We start from the raw sequence: 18,210 nt of genomic DNA, 5'->3' as shown, positions 1-18,210 counted from the left end.
TCAAAATCCAGTGTTCATTTTACATGTACAGCACATCTCAGTTTGGCAACAACAAACCGCAGTCGCCTTTGTGGCTGAAGGCTGCCATATCAAACAGCTGAGATCGAGGCAGTGGTTGTTACTTTCTTAAACATGCTGTTATCATTTTATTCTTGGAAGATTTAAAGATACAAGATATTTTGTAAGGTTTCTTTCCTTCCTAAAATTTAGCTCATAAATATGTCAAATTGTCTTCCTTAATGGAAAATATTTTATTTTTACTTTTCATCACTATTCATTTATCCTTGTGATGGATTTTCCCCCCCAATAACTAGCCTTCTAAGGAAACTACAATATAAATACTTCTTATTTAGTATCTGCTAAATGATTTTCAGCAAAAGGTATAGTCTTGACTTTTAGACAGATGTAAAGTGAATGCATTCTGAAAAAGTTACTTTATGCATATGAGCGAAGTAAGCAGGTGTTATAACTGTTTCAAAGGAAAAGTCAGAAAAGCATGAATTTATATGGAGGTAAACAATCGTGAGATGAGTCGCAAAAGGGAACATAGCTGTTTGTCCCACAAGAGGGAAGAAGTCAGTTAAGTCACTACCAGGTAGGACTGAGCTCACTCAGTTAGATACTTATCATTTACAAAGAGTTGCAAATTAGCTCAAAGACATTGAGTAGAACTAGAATCTGATAACCCAAAAGGGTATACTGTAGATAATGCAGAGTTATCCATTAAAACACAAAATGGTTTTTACAAATCAAATTAGTAAATCTTGATATATTATTGGGTTGGCCAAAAAATTCATCCGGGTTTTTCTGTAACATGTTACAGAAATGAACATTTTGGCCAACCCAGTACTTCTGTTGACTATATGTTGCTAAAATGTGGTTATAACATATCATGAATATACAGAATATATCTCCAGTGACAACAGTCTATCAGCATTAACTACATTTTATGTCTGTTCTCATTAAATTATATTTATTCAATCATTCTTACTTAAAGTTTGAAGCACATTAAAAGTTTGTATATCTACATCTAATTTGCTATTTGTTGTTCAGTGGCTAAGTCATGTCAGACTCTTTGCAACTAGTTATGGAAACTAGGATACTTTTTAAAAATTAAATTGGCTCATTACCTCCTCTTGTCTCTAGGTTTACCATCTGCTTCTATAAAACTTTTTATCATAATGGATAAAAGGTTGATATTTTAACCAAGCTGAGGTTGGCTTCCTCCATATTTGGAACAACTTGTGTTAAGAAACTAGAGTTGGTGGGAGGTGGGGGTGGGATGGGGAATAACAAGGGAAAAACAGATAAAATTGTAGGCCCAGAGAACCCACATTATAAATATTATGACTAAAATGTATCTGTACTTATGCCTTTGAATCTGATAATCCATTTAAGGCTACCTTGGCATCAAGCCCCAGTTCTGCTTTATTGTAAACTTAGGCAAAGTCTGAAAGATTATGCTTCATTTTTCTCTTCGATGAATCACGGAGTGATATTAGATGCTTGTTAACCACCTCCAGCAGTATGATTCTTTGAAAGGAAGATCTCCAAAAGTGCATTTCCACCAAAGCACCTCCCCCATAGGTATTAAAACAATGGGAAACAGGATCTGGCCCCAGGCTGAAACCAGCCTTCCAGCACTAGATAAGTAGGTTTGGGTCTTTCCAAGCAGCCCCCGGCCCTCCTGGTGGTGTCATCCAACCCGTGTGATGAGAGTTTGCACACTGTTGTCGCAAAGGAACAGATGACCAAGCTCTTTGCACATTCTGCGGGCTTATCACTCCATTTCAGCTTTCACTGAAGAACTTCCCACCTCTCAAGTTCATAAGATAGACCTTGAATAAAAATTTGCGTTCCTATGATTTAGAAATGGAAGCCCAATGATTTAGAGAAGAAAGCCATTTTCTTTTGCCTTGCAAGCAGAAAAAGAAATACAGCAGAACGAATATGCCAATGCAGAGAGAAATGCCTGGTGGCATCCTAACTGGACATATGCGAGTGTCGGGAAATTCCTTGTGGGACAGGATGACAGAGCAGAAGAACACGGGAGGGGAAGTCAGGAGCCGCAGGGGCTGCATCCAGCTCTGCTAATTTTACTCATCCTCAGGGAGCCTCGCCAAGCTTACCCCAGGTGTGGTCATGTTCCTCTAATTGGATAAGCTTTTATTTTTAATTAATTATTTTAAAAGTAAGAAAAAGTAGCATTGGACAATATTAAAATAAACCAGCATTTTTTTTTTTTTGGCATGCATCAAACTTTTAGATCCCTTGGTAGAACCCAACTCATAAATGTGTAACATAGTACGTACATCCTCAGTTGTTCAGTCGTGTCTGACTCTGCGATCCCGTGGACTGCAGCCTGCCAGGCTCCTCTGTCCATGGGATTCTCCAAGCATGGATACTGGAATGGGTTGCCGTTTCCTTCTCCAGGGGATCTTCCCAACCCAGGGATTGAACCAGCTTCTCCTGCATTGCAGGCAGATTTCTTTTTATCATCTGAGCCACTAGGAAAGCCCTAAATGTGTACTGTATGGATATAGAAAAGGAGTGTCAAACTTCAGAAAAGAGGAAAGTCTCCTTCAGTTTCTCCTTCAGCCTGAGGACCAGGAATCTCCCCTCTGTGTAAATTAACAAAGGCCTAGCTTTCTGAAGATGTCTCTGGATCTAACCTCCATCCCTTGTGGCCATGGTCAAGGTCTGTAGGTCAGAATGCAGGGTGGTATGTGCAGCCGGGCCTTGACATTTAGAAAGCAGCCGCTGTGTACTTATGTTGGGGGCTTTCAGGGTGAATATTTCCATGGAGTGGTTTTATCAACTATTTCTCTTTTCAACACTTCCTAGTATCTGTTATGACCTTTATCCTAATAGAAGGAAGTGTTGAGGAGTTAACACTTAACAACTGGCCTTAAGAGTTTCTTTTTGCAATGCATATCATAGTTACTATTTTCAAGCACTAACTTTTTTGATAAAATATACTTTTAAAATACTGTATTCCAAAATTCAATTGACCTTCTTCAAAACTGTCAAGAAAACCAACTTTTAAAAGTGAAAAAAAAGATACTCTGTTTTTAAAAATGACAGATTATGTACTGTTTGGGGGAAGTAAAGTTAATAGTGAACAGACCCCTAACTTTCTAGGCACAGTAAATGCATTCACAGACAGCACCTTCTGCTCCTACAGTGGGATCAGGTGCAGAGATCCAGCCTGCCTTTGGAGGCCTGGACTATTAGACTAGCCCTGGCTTTTCCATCTCCACCTCCCTCAGCTAACATTTTCCTTCTACTTGCTCTACTGCAGATCAGAGAAGAAATGGTTGTGTAAAAGGTCCCTGCCATAAGGTTTATCTTTCTTTTCTCTTTTTAGTTGGATTGTCTATTTAGAAAGAGAGCACGTACTCATTTTAGAAAATGTAAATAATGCATCATCATGGATAAAGAAGAAAGCACAGATGCTTGTAATCTTACCTCCATTGATATTTCTTGAAAAAAATTCCATGCTTCTCTTTAGAGAGCTGTATAATTTAATGTGAATGGAATGATACTGAACATATTATTTTGCAACCTGATATTATTATTATTCAAAAATGGACTGTGGCGATCTTTCCACGCCAGTCTTTTTCATAATTGATGTCATCCTTTTCATGGTCATACAATATTTCACTCTGTGATACATCATCTGGCATTGATCTAATCAGCCACTTACAGATGAACATGATAGCAAAAGATAAAACTGAAAAAAAGTGCATAAATAAGACTGTAGGTCCAAGGCGAGAATCCAGAGACAAAGCTATCCAATAGTGCCAGATGGAACTATGAGAAGATTAATGCCAAATCCAAGGCAGCAAATGATCAACTGAGGAGATGGATATCCAGATGTTCTGGCACTGTTAGAAGAAGGGGTTGTTATTATTATGAACATGATGCCAGAGCTCCTCTATGAACCAGACTAGGTAATGGCTTAGTGCCAAGGTACAAAGGCAATAAGACATACCTGTTAGGCCGTACACGCTAGTACAGGCTGTGATGTACAAGCTGATATCCAGCCAGGAGACACAGGCAGGAGCTGATTCCCAACATCCAGGTGAGGGGCCCAGCTTCCACAGGGTGTGAGGAAGAGGTAGGGAGTGGACTTCAGGGGACTGAGGACAGCATCTCTGAATCTGATGCATGAACTTAGGACCACAAAACCTGGGAGGAGACACAGGACAGGAAATTTCAGAACCTTGGCCTGGAAATCCAACAAGTGCTCTGGATTTCAGAGAAAGCTAAATTCTGCTGATGCTGCTAGTTGAAGAGAAAGCCACATTATCTGTGACATCTTCACAACAGACCAACAGTTTGTAAAAAAAGGTATGCAGTTTTCTAGTGAATTGAAGGGATGCAGGCAGCCAGATCTCAGAAATCAGGCCAAAGTAACTCACTTGATAATTCTCAGCTAGAAAGAAAGGTGGGCTGAGCCTTTGCCAAGCCATCTAGCTTTATCTCATTCTACAGTTCCAGTGGGCACCCAGCCAGCAGATCCTTAGCTTTATTCTAGATGCTTTTTTTTTTTTCATTCATTCATTCTTTCAATAAATATTTATTGAGCACCTGCTGTGTGTCAGACACTCTGCTCTGTGCTGCAAACAGATAAATAAAACATAGCCATTGCTCATTTCAAAGAAAAAGAGGGGTCCGGAAAGCTGGAGCGGCTGCTGCTGGCGGGGGAACATGTCGGAGTCAGAGCTCAGCCGGAAGTGGGACCGGTGTTTGGCGGACGCCGTCGTGAAGATAGGTACTGGCTTTGGATTAGGACTTGTTTTCTCACTTACCCTATTTAAAAGAAGAATGTGGCCATTAGCCTTTGGCTCTGGAATGGGATTGGGAATGGCCTACTCCAATTGTCAGCATGATTTCCAGGCTCTGTACCTTCTACATGGAAAATATGTCAAAGAGCAGGAGCAGTGACTTACGCCTGAGAGCACCCCCTGGGAGGGCAGGAGAAACCACGTTCATCCCTCAGGAATACTGAAGTGCCCCGGAGTGAGCCGGCACTCTCCGTAACCCGTCACCAGTAATGCTTTCAGCTCAGCACACTGTGTACGTCTTTGAAACCAAGTCTGTTTCTTGTTTTGTATTTTCTCTCTGGAAATTGCAAGGAGGTGGTCTTAAATAAATTAAACTAAAATCGGCAAAAAAAAAAAAAAGAAAAAGAGAAAATATACTACAACTGTGAGAGAGAGTCTATAGAGAAGTTTGGGTTGAAAGAGGAATATTTTTATGCAAAAAAAAAAAAAAGACTATTATCACTTTACTAATCAGTTGGAGATTTGGGTGGGAGAGAGAAGCATTTGGCTAATATTTCAAATAGTGCTTCTTATGAACTCAGTGGCTTCAAGGCACCAAATTAGTTAGGGTCATATCCATACTCACCAAATAGTTATTAATCACCTACTATTTGCCAGGCATTATTCCAGGCCCTGGGGATACAGTAGAAAGAAGAGAGACACTAGAATTTATGGCCTGGTGGTGAGGGAAGAAAATAAACAAGAAAAATACCAGTGATAAGGGCTATGCAGAGAATTAAATTATAATAATGTGAGAGGCTGCTTTAGCCTCAGTGGTCATGCATGCCTCTTTGAGGAACTGATTTTGAAGCTGAACTCTGAATGGAAAGAAGGAGCCATCCCCTGAGACAGAGAATTCCAGACCCATTAGTGCAAAAGCTCCAAGCCTGAAATGTGTGCAGTAAGCCTGTAGGAACAGCAAGAAGAGGCTGTGACTGGCGTAGAGGGGTCAAGGGGCAGGGTGCAGGGTGAGAGGTCATTGTGGAGGCAGGGGCCGGTCATGCACATGACTTTGAAGCCTGTAGGACATTTGGGGTGGAGCTATGGACTGAGCAGGCAGCACGTCCAGTTACCTAGGTGCTCAAAAAAGAAAAAAAAAGTAGGAAGATTCTTGATCTGGGTACTTCTTACCCTGTTACATTGATGGCACCACTGAGGAGGGTTTAAATTCCATTTTGTCAGAACCTGATTTTAGGGATGCATTTGCTGCATTTTCATACATTAGGATCTAGTCATTCATTTCACATAAAATTGATAAGAGCCTGCTAGGTGGAGAAGTAGCAGTCGAGGGGAGATGTGAATGACAAGAAGAGGCTGACCATGTGAAGACTGTCTAGGGCTGGAGGAGCATTCCAGGCAAAGGAGGGAACAGCAAGTGGGAGAACTGCAGCCAGGAGCTTGCTGAGTCCAGAAGGGACTAGAGGGCCTGGGTGGCTGGGGCCCAGAGGGCAAGGGCAAGAGTGTTAGAGGTACAGCATCTGGTTCAGAGGGCTCCTCAGGCCATGGCTCTTCTGTGTTACTTGAGGCCAAGGTAGTGTCCTAATGCTTGCATTTTGAAAAGATCCCTCCCACTGCTATGTAGAGCTTAGAGTGTGGGAATCCAAGAAAGGAAACCCAGAGACCCATGAAGAGGCTGGGACCACAGTCTGTGTAAGATGTGATGTCCACATGGGCCAAGCAGTGGTCCTGGGGGAAGGGACAGTGGGCAGATTCAGAACAGATTCTGAAAGGAAGCCAGGCAGGACATCACGGTGACAGAACAGAGCAGGAGGAACCATGAGTGGCTCCTGAGTTTGCATCCTGAGCTCCAGGGCAGATGATGGTGGCAGTAAGTTGGGGGAAGACTGCGAGAGGTCGGCTTTGGGCAGCACTGGGAATCAGAAGAGGGTTGAGGTAGCAGTGTATGGGATATATTTTCGATTGCTCATATTTGCAATTTCCACCAGACATCCAAGCAAGCAGTGTTGAATTGGCAGTTAGATATTTGATGTGGGGCTTAGGAGAGAGGTCAGGGTTAGAGATGCATGCAAGGGGTCACCAGCATTAAAACCTTGAAGCGTGTGCACACGGGTCCTTCCTAGCACAGACTCAGAGAGGATGCTGAACACATGCTGCTCTCTTCCTCATGCTCGTCTCTGGGAGAGTAAATGACATTGGGAAACTATATCTGCTTTAAAAGATAAAGAGAATCCAAGGGACTTCTTGGTGGTCCAGGGGTTAGGACTGTGCCTTTCAACACAGGGAGTGCAGGTTCAATCCCTGGTGGGGAAGCCAAGATCCGACATGCCTCACGGGCCAAAAAACCAGAACATAAACAACAGATGCAACATTGTAAGAAATTCAATGAAGACTTTAAAAATGGTTCACATTTTAAAAATGTTAAAAACCTAGAGGGCTGGGATGGGGAGGGAGGTGGTGGGGGGAGGGGGTTCAGGATGGGGAACACATGTACACCCATGGTGGATTCATGTCAGTGTATGGCAAAACCAATACAATATTGTAAAGTTTAATTAATTAATTAAAAATAAAATATTAGCAAATTTAAAAAATAATAATAAATGAATAAAGAGAATCCAGACAGCCACATCTTCAACAACAACAAAAAAGAGGCATTGTCAGAGTTCGATTTGATTTGAGAAAGCTTCTGAAATTCTGACCTAATCTTCCAGTGCATAATTTTATTAGATGTGGACCTTTTATTTCTTTCTGCTTTTATGAACTTACTCTTCAGTCATATGAGGATGTAGCTGAGGATCCCCCTATATAACTTCTGCCAAGAGGTGAAATAGTTTATGCATGTTTCTTTGAAAGAAACTTAATCATCTGCATGATTCTTCAAGATATGAATTTACAGTTAATGTTCTCCACCAAGGAATACTAGTAATATAAAGCATTTTGGTCAGATTATTTCTTATAAAATAAGAAACTCTGAAGGGTGTTAATGAAAAACAGTAGCTAAATCACACATAAAATGTGCTTATACCTTAAAATCACATTCTGTGAAAACAAGAATAGGCACATCTAGCTTTTAGAAAAGTATAATGTATGGACAACAATGCTGCTATTCATTATGTAATGATAATTGTAATTATCTCTGCTAGGTTGTTTCTATGTAATTTAATTATTCACTCCAACACAGAATAATATTATTAAAGAATAAAGATGGTAATTATTAATACGTTCTGCCCTGGGGTGAGAGTAGGATGTTTAATTAATGAACCACCCTCTCTGTTACCTTATGGATGACTCATTGATAAGATGTGTGCAATATAGCAGGCGGTTAGGTGTTCTCCCCTGCTAATGGATTATTCAAATCATTTTCTCAACCAGAGTGGAAAAAAAAGTCACTGTCTGTAACCCAGAAATTATATTGGCAAAGAAGCTGAATAATCAGCAGAACAGCTTGGAATAGTGTTCGTTCTGGACGACTGACAAAATACAAAGAGGAAAAAAAATCTTTAGGGCTTGATGCAAGGCTGAATCCAGTTCACATTTTCTTGAAAGTGGCCTACTTCTTTGCCTCAGATGTTTCATATTTTTGAATGTTTCTAAAAGATAAAGTTCCCCAAACCTATCATAAGAAGTCTTTAGTAAAAAGCATTTTACCAGTATTACAGTTTTCCTTCTTTAAAGACCATGGATCTTTTCAAACCTTTAGCAGGAAGAAGTAAAATTAGAAAAGCTACGACAAATTTTATCCTACTCCACAGCCTACCCCAAACGTAGGTTTATAACTAATATTTGTTATGATTAATCATAATAGTTTTTTTACCTTTCTGTGATTTATGTAAAATTAATATGAGATGGTTAAAGTTTGGGAATAGATTCGATTCTGAAAGACACACACTCACGTGTGCTCAAACACACAAAAGCATACGTGTCTCAGGATAATTAACACATCCACATTTTTAATTAAAGAATGATCCCAAATATTTAATAAATACTCCAAGTGCTTTATAAAACACTAAAAATGTTTTGCTGCATATGTAATCTGGCCTCTATAGCAATGAAAATGTTTCGCTATTATAGGATCTGACCATATAGGGGCCAAACTCCCAAGTTTGGTATGAACAACTCCTGCTGCAACAGGAATAATTAGGCAACGTGCACATGTCTTCATAAGGACCAAGATCATGGGTAAGCTACTAAAAAAAAATCACTCAGCACTTGCTTGTTGGAAAAAAGCATAATGTTAGGTACTGGCTAAGTAATTATGCTGAAGTATGAATATATATTTAATAATTTATATAAATGTAAATATACATATGTAATTGGTCCTGCTTTAAAAGAGATTCCAATTTGTCAAGGGAGAAATAAATATTTAACTACATACTAGTGATTTAAATGAGATAAATCTCTCAAAACTCTTGGTTTTATTACATAATCTGTCAGAATCATAGGCTTATTATTCTTTAATAAATGTAAGGAGAAGTGAAAAGTACAAAAAGCTCCTTCTTTTGGTTGCTAAAAAATGTACAAATATTTATATCTTTTAAAAACATTGTGTGTGTGTGTGTGTGTTAGTTGCTCAGTTGTATCTGACTCTTGGTGATCCCATGGACTGTAGCTCACCAGGCTCCTCTGTCCATGAAATTCTCCAGGCAAAAATACTAGAGTAGGTTGCCATTCCCTCCTCTGGGGGATCTTCCCAACCCAGGGATCGAACCTGGGCCTCCTGCATTCCAGGCAGATTCTGTACCATCTGAGACACCAGGGAAGCCCCTTTAAAAAACATTTATTTAGCAACAACTTTATAGACAAGGAAACAATTAGACATTCAGCGTTTCAGAAGTTAACAGTTAAAACTGTCAAGACCTAGTGACCATCTTTGGAGTTGAGGTGTCCTCAGTAACTATTTTTATAAATAACATTTTCAAGGACAGGTTTTCAAGTAGCAGAAATCAGAAAAGAATGGTGTAGTTACGTAAGTCTCCACAGTGAGCCAGAGTTTAAGACTGATACTCTTGTGGGTGTTCTCAAGTTCAGAATTCTTTTTTTTTTTTACTTTAATTTTTATTATATATTGGAGTATAATTGATTTATAATACTGTATTAGTTTCAGGTGTACAACAGAGTGACCCAGTTATTCATACGCATATACCCATTCTTTTGCAGATTCTTTTCCCATAAAATTGTTAGAAAATACTGAATAGAGTTCCCTGCATTATACATTAGGTCCTTGTTGATTATCTATTCTATATGTAGTATTGTGTGTATGTTAATCCCAACTCCTAATTTATCCCTCCTCCCCAACTTTCCCCTTTGAAAACTGAAAGTTTATTTTTGAACAAATTCTTTTTTATTAAGCAAGATAGTGTCTAAATATCTGTGTTGGCAAGGGGAATGGAAGCATCTCTGTTTCCTGACATTTTTTTCACTAGAAGATGTTAATGGAGGAATTGGTCTCTCAAGGCTAAGCACTGAAATCTTATTTGTTAGCATTAAGAGAAAAGGGAAGCTTTAAGAAACTCAAATTTATAATAAGGAACTAGCAATCATGGAATACTATGTAAATAGCAGAGATATGTGATGGACTTTGGTAACACCTAATAAACAGCACCTCCTGGAATTCACACCCTGATATTCACACCCTTATATGGTTCCCTCACACTGATTCTACATTTGGCCATGTTGACCATGCTGGGTAACAGAACATTAGTAAGCATGATGTGAGCTGAGGTTTGGTAAGTGCAGCTTTGAATGGCAGGATCAGGAAAACTCACAGTTTTTATTTAACAAAAGGGAATTAGTGAAGGTTTTTAAACAAAAGGGTTGACAGATTCAAAGCAGTGCTTCAAGAATCTGATTTCATTGTGGTGTGTAAACTAGAGTCACAGGGAGAAGCTTGGTTGGTGATCAGGGTAGAGAGAACACTTGAAAGATTATCATTCTCTAAGTTGGCCTCTGCATTAGAATAGAAGAGCAGACAATCAATGCTGAGATTTCTATTTCTTAATAAAGGACGCAAGAAGGGACTAAGGCACCATGGTGATGCAGTAGCTTTCTCTAACCACTAGGGGCAGAGGTGGACAGCTCTAGCCAAGTCCCTCCAGAATGTTCTCCAGGATCCATTCATCCTCATGAGAACAAAAGACAGCAACAAGGCAAGCTCATGGTATTTATCTTTTGGTTTTATCTCCTTTCCTAACATCCCATGAAAGAACACTCCAACTCATTCCAAGGACTCCAGAAATTTCTAACTAATCTGGATGGCTCACTTCCAACATAATGATCTAAATTTGCATTCTCATGATTTTCAGAATTCACAGCTCAAAAATCCTAAATTGCTCAAACTTTACAAATAAGGTAAGGAAGTCATAGTTAATAGTGTATAGAAAGCCATAAGAACACAGTAAAGAAGTAAAATATTTTTAAATGACAGTAAAATGATGATGCATTCACATGACCATTGAAGCCAAGAGTGAGTGTGTCAAGATCCAGGTAGGAAGGAGGAGCAGCCAGCAGAAGAAAGTATTGGATGCTTTGTATGCACCACCTGACTTCCATAAAGAGGTCCTCCCAGGAGAGCAGCAGATTCATACTGTGTATCTGGGAAAGTGCGTCATCATAAAGATTTCAGATAAAGTCCTAAGAGGGACAGGCCAACAGTGGGATGAGCCATCCTCCTCAAGGTGAACAGAATTTTGTAAACAGTCAAAGTGGAGAGGTGAAGGCAAGGTGTACCTGGAACCAGGAGACTGACTAGCTATAGGTGTGGCCTAGAACAGGGTACATACTGGTCCTAATTAGTGGCCACAATTACAGCACACGGAGGCTTGTCTTCAGGAAGATGTTGGAGTATTGGGTTGGCCGAAAAAATTAGTTCAGGTTTTCCTGTAAGATCTTATGGAAAAATCCAAATGCAATTTTGGCCAACCCAATAGAAGCATAACCTTGGGAACTCACATAGGAGACTTTCCTACGTGGACTTGGAATCAGATGAGAGTCATCTGCCTCAAAAGACTGAAGCTGCCTATTTCAGAAGCTGAATAAGTGAGGACTAACCAGAGTGGGCCAGAAGTGTCTGTCAGAGCATCATAGTACGGAAGCCAGATATCCCTTTTGGATAGGTCATGGGGAGTGAGGAGAAAAGAGCCCCCAGGAATATTCATCAGCGGTTTTGTCACTCACAGAGTGTGGAGTAACCCATGCTGGGTAACTTGACTGAGACCAGTGCTGATTCCTGGGGGGAAGAAGGCCAGGTGTCAATGAGTGCCTTTCTTCCAAATCAGGTGAGCAGCCCCGGGGTGACAGAAGAGGCAGTGGGACATCAGGGTTACAGACTGACTGGGTCCTCCCACGACACCCCCTCCTAGCAATCCCCAGGACCAATTTCTTCCAACCATCTGCTTTTCTCCGCTTCTGCTCCCAGGCTGCAAATGATGCCGGAGAAATCAGATACCTGTGCCAGTTGGCACCAGGACAACCTCAGCTGGGCCCTCCATACTACTCAGCAATCCTTTCACGTGTCCTAAATACTTACTATTTACAGTGCCTGAAGCAGCTGTTCCAAAGCCTTTTATTTTCCTCAAAATCCCTATTTCTCTTCCCTTTCCTCATTCTCAGCTACTGACCCTGCTTCTACCTCACAAAGAAAATAGAGGGCATCATCTCCACTTCCCTAGTCTGTAACATAGTACCCCAAACACAGTGTGTGTGTGTGTGTGTGTGTGAGTGAGTCACTCAGTTGTGTCTGACTCTTTGTGACCCCATGGACTGTAACCTACCAGGCTCTTCTGTCCATGGGGATTCTCCAAGCAAGAGTACTGGAGTGGGGTGCCATGCCCTCCTCCAGGGGATCTTCCCGACCCAGGGATCAAAACCAGATTCTCCTGCATTGCAGGCTGGTTCTTTACCATCTAAGCCACCAGGAAAGCCCCCAAACATAGTAGGGGTGTAATAAATGAATGAATGAATTTATGATGAATGATAATTGGTACATGTCAGTTTCTCTTCCTTCCTAGCTGTGTATCAGGACCTATTCTTGCTTCCTTCATGCCTTCTTAGAGAAAATTCTCTGTCTGCTTTTTTTAAGGCCAATCCCTCCAGTGAGGCTCCCAGTTCTGTCTGCCCCCATCCCTCCCAGGATTCAGCCGCATTGCTGATGTCCCCCACTGTCTGTATCTCTTTCCATCCTCTACACTTCAGCCCCCATACATGTACTGAAGGCTCTGGCTCAGTGTCATCCAGCAGCTACGTGCTGAGTGCCTATCGCATGTAAGGCACTGCCCTTAGCACTAGGGAGAGATTGGTGGGCAAGAAAACAAAAAAAATCTCCTGCCCTTTAATGCAGGGAAGGCAGATCACATCCTAATGGAGGAAACAAGTTATAAATAGATGTGTACAAACGCCTTAGGGGAAAAATATGCAGGAATGGGCAGAGAGTACTAGGGCAGGAATGGAGATGTTCCTTTAAATGGAGCCATCAGTAACGGGGGACACCGAGCTAAGATCTGAAGGCGGTGAAGGAGTAAGCCATGTGGAAAATCTGCATTCGAAACAGAGGGCATGCCCAGCGAAGGACCAGCGGCAGGGCGGGTGTGTCCTTAATGTAAATCAGGAGTGACTGAGAAGATGGTGGCTGCAGCAGCGTGGGGAGGGGACAGGAACAGGATGGGAGGTCAGGGGGACCAGGTCCGCAGGGCCTTGCGGGGGCACTGAGGGCCTGGACTCTGCCTTTTACCCTGGGTAAACTGGGAAGCTCATGGGAAGGTTTCAAATAGAGGGATGACAGGAGTTGACATATTTAAAGGATCCCTCTGGCTGCGGTGTTGCAAATTAAAGGGGCAGAAGTAGAAACAGGAAGCGTGATGAGGTTCACCCAGACCCACCATCCTGTCCCATCTTCATTCACTCCTCTCTGCTTTAGGTTTCCATTGCCCTTCTGAAAATGCCCTTGGCTAAGGTCACAGATAAGTGACAGATGCCAGGCCCTGGAGCTTCTGCTGCATGTCTGTGCTCCTTTATGAAGCCTCAGGGCCAGAAGAAGCCCACCTGTGCCCTTACCTGTCACAAGTCCTGCCCAGGCAGAAGACCCCTCCTGTGCAGGGCAGGGGAATCACGACCGCCCTTGAGGCCTGACTCTGTCTTCCCCATCTAACTTAGAGCATTGTTTGCAGACCAGAATCCTGTGAAGGCTGACAGGTAATGGGAACAGAAAGGACCCCCACCCCCACCCCCCCACAAGACGGCAGACTTCTCACCTCCCCAGAATGGGTGTCACATAGGCAGGTGGTTCAGGGCTGCCACACACCTTCTCAGTTTTCCTAAGAATCCCCACATCTGAAGTTTTGTGTCAATTGTCAGCATTTTTAAATGTTGGTAATGAACTTAAATTTTGAAAAACATTTTATGAACCAAACAAAATGTATCTATAAGTCATATGCAACCAGTCAGGCACCAGTTTGCCTCTTAGAGGATTTTTTTTTTTTTAGAAACCTAATAAGCTATAGTTCAGGAAACAAACAAACAAAAAATGCCTCTTCCTTCCTCTCTCCACCCCACCACTCTTTTCCCAGACTCTTCTGATGAGCGCTCTGCTCCTTTCCACACTCATGTTGCCCCCAGAGTCTTCTTTCTGCATCTCAAACTATATGCATCAAGACTGCTTCTTTATACTTCTTTGATTTCTAAGAATATCTGTATGCCAGTGGTTTCCAAATTTAACAAGGCTAACCTGAGCCTCTTTCTTAAGCTTTAAAACCATTCTTCTCCTGATCTTGAACACTTGAACACTTGGGTGCCCCTGAACTTCTCAAATTCAACTAAGGTGAAACTTAAGGCCACTGTGTTCCTCTCAATATTCTAGCTTACTCACACCATTCCTCCTTTCTTTCCTTTGTGTTCCTCAATGTAGTAACACTAACCGCTGAAAGAGATAAACCACAAATCTTAACACCTTGCCACAGTAAGATTGGATTGCTTGCTCCTCAGCCCAGTGTCAGAGAAGGCAATGGCACCCCCCTCCAGTACTCTTGCCTGGAAAATCCCATGGATGGAGGAGCCTGGTGGGCTGCAGTCCCTGGGGTCACGAAGAGTTGGACACGACTGAGTGGCTTCGCTTTCACCTTTCACTTTCATTCATTGGAGAAGGAAATGGCAACCCACTCCAGTGTTCTTGCCTGGGGAATCCCAGGGACGGGGGCGCCTGGTGGGCTGCCGTCTATGGGGTCGCACAGAGTCGGACACGACTGAAGTGACTTAGCAGCAGCAGCCCAGTGGGGGTCACTGTCCGCTGCAGCCCTGCAGGGGTGGGGTGGTGAGGAAGTCCTGCTCCAAGCACTGTTCAGGGCCAGCCTCCTTTCGTCCTGTGATGTGGCATCTTCAATACCTTGCCTGGAAGGTTACTGCAGATGGAGAAGAGAGAGAATGCACAGATCCGGAAATGGGATGTGCATCACATCTGCCCACACTGCACTGTGCAGATATTTACTCCTGACTAATTGCAGAAGGCCTAGACAGCGAACTTAGCTGTGTGCCCTGGAAGAAGAGGAGACGGAAGAACATGGCGCATTGCTGGGGTTCTCAGTCAGGCTACACAGGCCTCCAAGAGAGAAATGGGAGAATAAACCTCCATTTTGTGGGTTGAATCTTAGTGGTTCTACCTCAGAAAATTCTCACCCCTTCTGCTCTTTTTAATCCTCAACCTCATCACTTCTCACTGGAGCCTTTGACACGGCCCTTGTCCTTCACTGGCGTACCATTGCTGCCCCCAGGAGAAAAACCAATCCTGCTCTAGCTGACTTCAATCTACCTTCTTAGTTTCCTCCTTCAGTCCTTTCTGCAACTCCCTCAATGCCCTGCACCAGAATTCCTTACTTTTTTCTTCAAATAGCTGCCCAGAGTTGGTGTGCGTGTGTGTGCCAGGGGTATTCCTTTGTTCTAGAATATCTAGCCCTGCCTTCACCACCTCAAAAATCTTCTTTGAGCCTCAAAACCCATCTCAAACATCACTTTTTCTTAGAAACCTTCCCAAACCCCACAGTCAGAAATAATTTGTCTGTGCATCCAAAACAATTCCTATTACAGTATAGCATTTTAGCACATTTACTTATAAATGTTTTTGTGTGTCTCTGCTCCCATAAGATTGGGGATTTCTTGAGGAGGACTGTGTTTTATGTATAATTCCTTTGGCTCTATTTGTCAGCCCTAAATATTATTTAAAACTGGTACACGCAAATGCTCAGCTGATGCTTGGTGAATAAATGAATTTTTTGGTAATTATACCATAATGCAAATTAGAACTCTACATTTTTAGACTAATCCAATCTAGTATTTTCCTTCATTTCAGAGTTTTGCTATGTATTCTTGTAGGGAAAGGGAAAATTAGCCAAGATGGTGTGGTCAGGCTCTCTCGCCCCACAGTGTCTTGCCCTTGCCCCATGTTTTGTAAATAATGGCCATGTAACAGCTGAGATCACTTATAGTGCTGTGCGTGCATGTCTCGAGGTATTCATCTGGACATGGGCTACTTTTGTTATATAAACTTCACCTGGAAAGCCCTGGTGGTGGTGTGTGGTATACCTATATGACCTTTGCCACTTAAGCCCTGGCTGTTGCTGTGTTGGGGCTACACGGAAGCAGCATCATGGGTATGTTGTATGAGGTTCTGTAACGGCGACGTTATGGTTATGTTGTGCCTGCTGCTTCGGCTGCCACGTCAGCCAGGAGCAAGGCTGTGTTATGGCCGCTGTGCCAGCCAGGGAGAATAAACGTGTCTGCAGTTCCTAGGGCTCCTTGAGTCTCTGTCCAGCCTCTTAGCTCGCCTACTCTGGGTTCAGGGGACAGTGCGACAGTATGAACTGTGTGAACAGCAAGACAACGCTCTAGGAGTTATTAGCTATCTAAATCTCATAGGATTGTGGATGAAAATTTAGAAAAAGTAGCATCCTTCACCAGCTAAGTTAGCACATTTTCCTCTGAGGACAGAAAAAATTTTGGTTACATCTCAGCAAGAGGTAGGACCTTCTGGATTTTACCCTCTTCATCTAACTAGTTTTACAAATTGCAAATCCTAGACTCATTAAAGAGTAGGTAAAGGAGAACAGACATTTGATGGCTTTCTGAGAGCTGGTTATTTCTTCCACTTCTACTTACTTAGAGTCATTTCCAATAAGAAAGTGAGTACAGGCAGGGCAAAGGTGGAAATCTCAATTAATCCAGTGCTACCTGACTTTAAAGCTTGGATAAAGAATACAATGGGCTTTGATACTACCTAGTAATTTCAGATTGCCTTGCCTTTTTTATCCTATTTATCATGAATAAGTAGGAGTGAGTGATAAGGAGAGAGCCTCATTATTAAATGAGACATGCAGAGAACACTAACTTGCTTGCCCACATCTCTGCCTCTCATACCCAAGCTGAATGTCAAGGTAGTGTATCAAAATTATTCACACCCTTGGCCTCATCTATCACATCTACGTGAATGACTCCCAAATGTATATCTTGAGTTTAGATGTCTCCTCCAAATTCCCTGGATCTGACTGACTCTGGGCATTTCTACTCAGATGACCCAGGAGACTTTAATTCAACACGTCAAAAACTGAATTAATCACCCACCCACCCCATAGACCTACTGCAGGTCCTATCATCTCTTGCTCAATTAACAATATTGTCATTCTCCCAGGCAGACAGGATTGAGAACACAAGGTCATTTTTGAGGACTCATGCATTTCATCAACAGTCGTTTCTTAAACCACATTCATTCTGTCTCTGCTCAACCATTATGATAAAATGTCATTCTGTTCTTCTATTTTTGAATATAGGCAGCCCAGAGCTGAGCACTCATAATGTCATTCTCAAAAGGAAGAGAACAAGCCACTGCTAACAGCAGAGTCACAAAGGCAGACTGACCACATCCAGGTCCTCGCTCTGGCGCTTAATCTCTGAACGTCTGGAATATCAGGCCCAAGTATTTTATATGACAAAACCAGGAGGGTGCTGTTTTACTCAGAATTTTGTGACGTCAACAACTACAAAAAATGAACTTGTTGATTTGTCAGAAATGGACCCATGACAGATTGTTAGAAGGATAGTTATACAAATTTAAAAGGGTATTTTCAAGGAGCTGGAAATGAATCACTGGTAGATTATGTGTGCTGGGCCATCCAGCTTCCTAATCATTACAATGAATTTTGTAGAGTTGAATGGTGTGGAATATTTAGGAAATTTCAAATAGTTGCTTATCCACATTTCTTAAAAGTGCATAGTACCAACAGGCCATGCGGAAAATGACTTGAGCCTGGCCCACCGTCAGGATCAGATCTAGAGAGATGCCTCACTGGTGACATTTGCACAGAGGAAGTGAGAACCTGTGGGGAAAGGAGGACAACTCCAGGGACCCAGAAGCGCTGGTGTGGGAACCTCCTCTCAAAGAGGTGGT

General features: G+C 42.1%; 2 protein-coding genes and 1 non-coding gene across 4 annotated transcripts in view; 2 read left to right on the top strand and 1 right to left on the bottom strand.

Moving 5' to 3' along the window:
- Positions 1-18,210, top strand: part of RAB3C (RAB3C, member RAS oncogene family) — a 290,840-nt gene that overhangs the window by 185,692 nt on the left and 86,938 nt on the right. The gene's annotated exons all lie outside the window — the stretch shown is intronic.
- LOC133046572 (MICOS complex subunit MIC10-like) lies at positions 4,681-5,169 on the top strand. The gene has a single exon (XM_061129449.1). It carries the CDS (start codon positions 4,714-4,716, stop codon positions 4,948-4,950), a length of 237 nt encoding a protein of 78 aa, XP_060985432.1. The 5' UTR covers positions 4,681-4,713; the 3' UTR covers positions 4,951-5,169.
- On the bottom strand, positions 9,475-9,546 carry TRNAS-GGA (transfer RNA serine (anticodon GGA)). Its single transcript has one exon. It is a non-coding gene; the product is annotated as a tRNA-Ser (tRNA).

This window comes from Dama dama, chromosome 25 (genome assembly GCF_033118175.1).
Source record: "Dama dama isolate Ldn47 chromosome 25, ASM3311817v1, whole genome shotgun sequence".
NCBI lineage: Eukaryota > Metazoa > Chordata > Mammalia > Artiodactyla > Cervidae > Dama > Dama dama.
This window is presented reverse-complemented; position numbering and strand designations above follow the sequence as displayed.

Coding starts and splice junctions, on each gene's coding strand:
- LOC133046572 (XM_061129449.1), top strand. CDS start 4,714: ATGTCGGAGTCAGAGCTCAGCCGGAAGTGGGACCGGTGTTTGGCGGAC.